We start from the raw sequence: 6,143 nt of genomic DNA on the forward strand, positions 1-6,143 counted from the left end.
GCAAATACTGGATTCTCCATCTACTGTGTGGCCATGAGTCACTGTTTACCCTCTTTAAGCCTCAGAGTTTTCATTTATAAAATGAGGATAATTGTGTCTTTCCAACCATGTTGTTAAGGGATTATAAGGTGATGTATCAAAAACATCTGTCTCAATACCCAAATTAAATACTTAATAATTATTATAAGATGAAGTCCAAATTACTTAGCATGGCCCTTTATGATCTGGTTACTGCCTACCTGTTCAGTCTCATTTCCCATTCCTCCCTCACAGTTTTCATTGCCATACTATTTCACATCTTTTTGCTTTTGTACACATAATTTCCTTTGCTTACAAAACCTAGCCCCCAGTGCTTTGCCCAATGACTGAACGCTATCCCAACCTTCATTTTTGCCCTATGAACCTTAAACACAACTCTATCATTTTGTATTACATCTACTTCCTTGTCTTCCTCTCACACTAAATTGTTTCTTGAAAGCAGAGATAAGTGGAGAAAATAACAACACAAATAACAGACATGGAAATTCACCTCAGAGACATGGAACCTTATCAGTGTCTGTTGAACAAATTTATAGAAAGGACCTAAAGTGATCATTCTGTTCTCAAACTAATTTGATGTAAGTAATGGTTCATTTATTTTACTTTTTCTTCTTATTTTTTAAAAATACATCAGCCTAATGAGAGGTTAGGTGAGCAAGTTAGGAACTTTACACTTGGATATTTTTTGTGGAGTTTGAGAGCAGCTGTGGAAGAATAGGGATTCACACTGGGTCTTGAAAATTGTTTTGGTCCAAAGCAGAAAGGGTAAACAGGGCCTATAGTATTCAAGCTGGGCGATGTGAACTTCAGTCAAAACTTCAATGTAGGGCTTCCCCGGTGGCGCAGTGGTTGAGAGTTCGCCTGCCGATGCAGGGGACGCGGGTTTGTGCCCCGGTCCGGGAGGATCCCATGTGCCGCGGAGCGGCTGGGCCCGTGAGCCATGGCCGCTGAGCATGCGCGTAAAACTTCAATGTAGCAAAGCTAAATTTGGTTAAGGCATGTTGTTCCTTAGAGGGAAACTGTGATAACTCAAACTCAAATAAGCAAACTTATTAAGGGAGAGATGCCCAAAGAACATTTCACCATGGGAACAACTAAATGAGCAAACAGAAAAAGCCAGAATAATAAGTATCTGGGAATAGTCTCTATTATAAGGAGACGACCAAATACTTTAAAAGAAGTATACTGGTGAATACCAAGGCTATGCAGGCTCTTAGACCAGAAAAAGTGTGGCTTGAAGGGTTAATGGTCTTAAAATACTACGCGGAACACGAGGCAGGCAAACTTCCTTGTTCTAAAAGGAGATTACAAACAGCTCATTTACTTGGGTTAATAAACCAAGTCATATTCCTTTCTGAAATCCGAGATGCCATGTTTATCATATACCAAGATCACACTTTAAAAAAGCATTCTCTCCCTAACAATTATTAGAAAAAGATGTTTCGGAGGGGGGTCGGGGAATCTACTCTCAACCTACCAAAAAAAAAAAAATTAGAAATCTGTCAAAAGGGCAGTGAAATCTAGACTTTGCTAGCACCGCTGTGTTGGACACTGCTTATGACGCCCGCGAAACAAGTTCAATTAGGGTCGAACTCGCTTTGCTCACCCCGGCAGAGCCAAGGAAAAAAAGAGGAAAAGTCACAAGGGAATCGACCCCGGGGGAGTTGCAGGAGGATGCCGTCAGTCTGCAAAACGCCAAAGGCTCAGAAAAGGGGTCAGCGCAGGGGCAGGAGTGGCAGTGGCCCCGAAAGGTGGGCTGCGCGAGGATGTCATAGACGGGTGCGGTGACGAGGCTGTCACGAAGCTGCCTCCCCCCTCCCGGCCTCGGGCCCCAGTCACTCACATGCGGGGCCCGCGCCCCCTCGGGCTCCTCCCGCCTCGGGGACACTAAACTGCCGGGCGTGGAGTATAGGCCGACAACTTCCTGCTTCCGGGCGCGCAACCCGGAAGCAACTCCTACGCCAAAGGCGAGGCAGCGCTCTTTCTACCCGCCCCACGCTTCCGCCAGAAGCCGAAAGCACAAAGACTCGGAGCGCTCGGGAACTCTCGCGAGATCTGGAGAGAACGGGTTCCTGCTCCCCCTGGCGTTGTTTCTTGCTCCTCGGTCCTCTTCAGTTCTTGCCAGGGTTTCTTCTCTTCGTGGGCTACCACGGACTTCATAGCTGAACTGATTCATTCAATGAGCGTTTGCTGAGCCTACTACGTGCCAGGCAGCGTGTTAGGTATTAAGGGGTGGGAGTGGGAGGGATAATGTAAATAGTGGGCAGGCCCTTACCCTTGGGATCTAAAAGAAAGGCAGGCAAACAAATCACTCAGATTTACACACTGCCCACTCATTAATGTTAATTGAGAGTTTACTCTTTGCCAGACATTACGAAGGACTTTACATTCGCGAAACTGCTTCATCAACCTCCATTTACCCTCATACCAAACAAGCTGAAGTTTATGGAAAGGTTAAATTGCTCGAGATTACACTGGAAGCTCCCTCTGTTCAGGTTCTGGTGTGGAACAGGCCGTGTGAATGTTGAACTGAACTGAATTAGGACATGGTCCCTAACATGGGCTGTTAACAATCTTCTCGGTGAGAAGAAAATCTGACACAAGCAGTTAGACAACGATGGAAGGCGGCACTGAATTAAAGACCAAGAAGAGAGAAGGGGAGAGAGTCTGCTGTAGACAGAAAGAGTAGAGAGGTTTTCTGAAGGAGTTGGAACAAGGACATGGGCGAAGTTTGGGAAAGCATTGCAAGGAAAAGGACTAGCTTGGGCAGAGGTCTGGAAGTGGGAATGCTGGTGCCACATTTAAGACTTGGATAATAAAATAATAGGAAATCAGGCTGGAGAAGTCAGCGAGTGGTCAATGATGAAGGGCCTTCAAGCCCAGGCCAAGTGATTTGGGACTTTAATGGACAAAGGGAAGCCATTTAATACTTCATGGCAATATCTTGTAGTATTTCGGGAGGAGGGCTTTGGCTGCTATGTGTAAGATGTATTAGTGGGGGGAAGCCAAAAGGCAGGGAACCCAGCAAAGGGGCTTCTGAAATAATCCTGGTGCTAAAGGTCTGAAACAGCGGTGGGAATGGGAAGGAAGGGATACAATTTGGGGATCTTTGGAAAAAAGAACTGACACGTCTTGATGTGTCACTCATAGGGAGCAGAGAGAAAGAGGATGATCTTCAGGTTTCCAGCTCAAAAAATGATGTTTCTGTAAAAGTTTATAATTTTGTTTTTAGTAAGGGACATTTATTCAGAAGACACATTAAGCTTAGATACAGAATAAATGAAGTATTATACAAGCTACAATTTAATAGTGAATTTAGAAAAGGAATCCACGCCTCTTTGTCAACTCTGTCCTGAAGTCACTGACACCTAGTGTTCTCTTGGGGACAAAAAGGCCAACAAATACTGAGCCTCTTGAGGAAGGATTTGGAATGAGCCAGCAAGATGCTGTCTTATTCTTGTGTTAAACCCCAATACATCCTCATTGTACCCTAAGCCTCCCAAGATATACAGTAAGGAACTACATAAAGTCCAAAGAAAGGAAACTCAGATAACAGACAGAAAGGACCAATGATGAAAACTTTTCCATCCAGCTCAAGGGTCATAACACAAAACTGCAGGAAGTCTAAAATTAATTATACCTTACATTAGCACAACACTCATCAGTCTAAAAAGCTATTTTCTGTCCATTAGTCATTCAATGAAAGCTGAGCATCCTATGTTCAGTCCTCTTCAAGGAGGGCACAAAGATGAAGGAGGCACAGTTATACTTTCAAGGAGCTCACTGTCTACTTTGACCTTTACAACCTTGTATACCCTTATTCCTGCTTGGCAATTAAGGAAACTAGGATTGAACTGCGGTCAAGAGCACAGGCTCACAGCTGTGGTACTTTGAGCAAATTATTTAATCTCTGTAAGCCTCAGTTTCCTCAAAGTAAAAAGGGAGTAGTGATATCTACCTCCTGTGGGTTTGAAGATTAAGTGTTGTCAAAAGTTCAGAAATAAGCTACAAGGATATATTGCATAGCACAGGGAATAGAACAATATTTTATAATAACTATAAGTGTAGTAAAACTTTTAAATATTGTGAATCACTAGGTTATACACCTGAAACTTACAAAATATTGTAAATCGACTGTACCTCAGTTTTTGTTTTTTTAATTTTTATTTATTTATTTATTTATTTATTTATGTCTGTGTTTGGTCTTCGTTTCTGTGCGAGGGCTTTCTCTAGTTGCGGCAGGCGGGCCTCTCACTGTCGCGGCCTCTCTTGTTGTGGAGCACAGGCTCCAGACGCGCAGGCTCAGTAGTTGTGGCTCACGGGCCTAGTTGCTCTGCGGCATGTGGGATCTTCCCAGACCAGGGCTCGAACCCGTGTCCCCTGTGTTGGCAGGCAGATTCTCAACCACTGCGCCACCAGGAAACCCCTGTACCTCAGTTTAAAAAAATTTTTTTTTAAATCTTTGGCTGCGTTGTGTCTTCATTGCTGCATACGGGCTTTCTCTAGTTGCGGCAAGAGGGGGCTACTCTTCGTTGCGGTGCGCAGGCTTCTCATTGCTGTGGCTTCTCTTGTTGTGGAGCACGGGCTCTAGGCGCAGGGGTTTCAGTAGTTGTGGCATGTGGGCTTAATTGCTCTGTGGCATGTGGGATCTTCACAGACGAGGGATCGAACCTGTGTCCTCTGCATTGGCAGGCGGATTCTTAACCACTGCGCCAGCAGGGAAGTCCCTGTACCTCAGTTTTTAAAAAATTTCAGAAATAGCAGAAGTAAAACGCTGGATCACTGGAATAGTAGTTAGTAAAAGTTTATTGCACACACACACAATCACACACACACACACACACACACACAACAGTTTGCAAACTGGGGCACTCAGAACATGGAAAGAGGCTCAAAGGTATATTTTTATAAAGCCTCTTATACAGTGAGGAGGCAGTGGTTGTTTATTCTTCACAGTGGTTGGTTATACTATTAAGAGTTTTCCTAGTGATAGGGAATGGGTTAAAAGTGGTTACCTCACATTAATTTTGGGGAAGTTTAGGTTTCGTTTATGATTTTCAGAGGCATTAACAAGAAGGGGCCCAAGTTAAGTTTTGCTTGTTTTACAGAATAAGCTAAATTAAGTTTTACTTGTATGACTAATCTGATTTGTCTGCTCAGGGAATTTCCAAGTCTGGGCTCCATTTGTGTTTGATTTTTAACAATGTGAAAGTACACAATAGTCCTTAGCTGGATGCCAGGCACAAAGTAAGCATTCATTTAGCCATCATCATTAAGTGGTGTGCAAAGCATTTACTATATGTTTATTTACCCCATTTCCTTTTTGTCCTCCCTCCAAACCTCGTCTCATTGCCTCTACTTTGCTTCTCTTTGATCCTGAGCAAACTCTAACAACCTTGGGGCATCATCTATCCCAGCCACAGTCACTCTAAGCCTTGCTCTAGCCCTAATCTATTTGATCTTCATTCTCCTGTCTCTCCCTTTCCTTATCTCTCATTTTCTTCCCTGTCCGTCCCTCTCCCCTCTCTCCAGACTCTGCTTTTGGAGTCTAGAAGCTCTGATTTGCGGTATGGCTATGGACAAATAAGTCATTTAATTGCTGAGTCTCAGTTTTCACATCTGAAAAATGGGAATAACAACATCTACTTTATATGATTGTTTTGCGCAGTAGATTATAATGTTCAAGTGCTCTGTAAATATACAGCGCCTTACAAGCGTTAGTTACTGGCGTCTCTCATCTTTATTCCCTTCCACTCTTCCTCTCCTTAGACTGTGGGACTTAGTGAATTCTTCCAAATGAAAGGTTAGGATTTAACGCCAATAGAAGTGCAGATTTGCTGGTTGGTCACGCCTTCCACGCCTAAAAGAACCAATCAGAGCGTCCGGAGAGTGGCGCGGCCTCTCTCCACTAGGAGTCCACCTTTTATAGAACTTGCACTTTTCTCCGTCCTTGCGGACAGCTTGCTTTCGCCTTGCACCCCAGATTCTCGTCCTTGGAGGTGGGGGTCCCTCCCCTTCCTCGTCTCAAGCACCCAAATTTTGGCATCGCTCGAGGTGAATGGCGGGAACCGGAAGTGTGTGCAGCGGCGGCGGGTACCCGGCGA

The 6,143-nt window shown here is 44.2% G+C and overlaps 1 protein-coding gene across 3 annotated transcripts in view; it reads right to left on the reverse strand.

The window, feature by feature from the left end:
- Positions 1 to 1,964, reverse strand: part of LOC309827995 (bombesin receptor-activated protein C6orf89 homolog) — a 33,459-nt gene extending 31,495 nt beyond the window's left edge. For 2 of the 3 annotated variants that reach the window (XM_082662997.1, XM_082662996.1), the window contains exon 1: positions 1,883 to 1,964. Coding sequence is in view for 1 of the 3 variants with exons in the window: in XM_082662994.1 (XP_082519120.1) it covers positions 1,883 to 1,884 (2 nt within the window). In the remaining 2 variants the exon portion in view is untranslated. The remainder of the gene's footprint in view (positions 1 to 1,882) is intronic. The other variant, XM_082662994.1, reaches the window with a different exon arrangement.
- Between the last annotated feature and the right edge of the window lie 4,179 nt (positions 1,965 to 6,143).

This window comes from Grampus griseus (assembly GCF_964374135.1).
Source record: "Grampus griseus genome assembly, chromosome: 10".
In the NCBI taxonomy this organism is placed as follows: domain Eukaryota; kingdom Metazoa; phylum Chordata; class Mammalia; order Artiodactyla; family Delphinidae; genus Grampus; species Grampus griseus.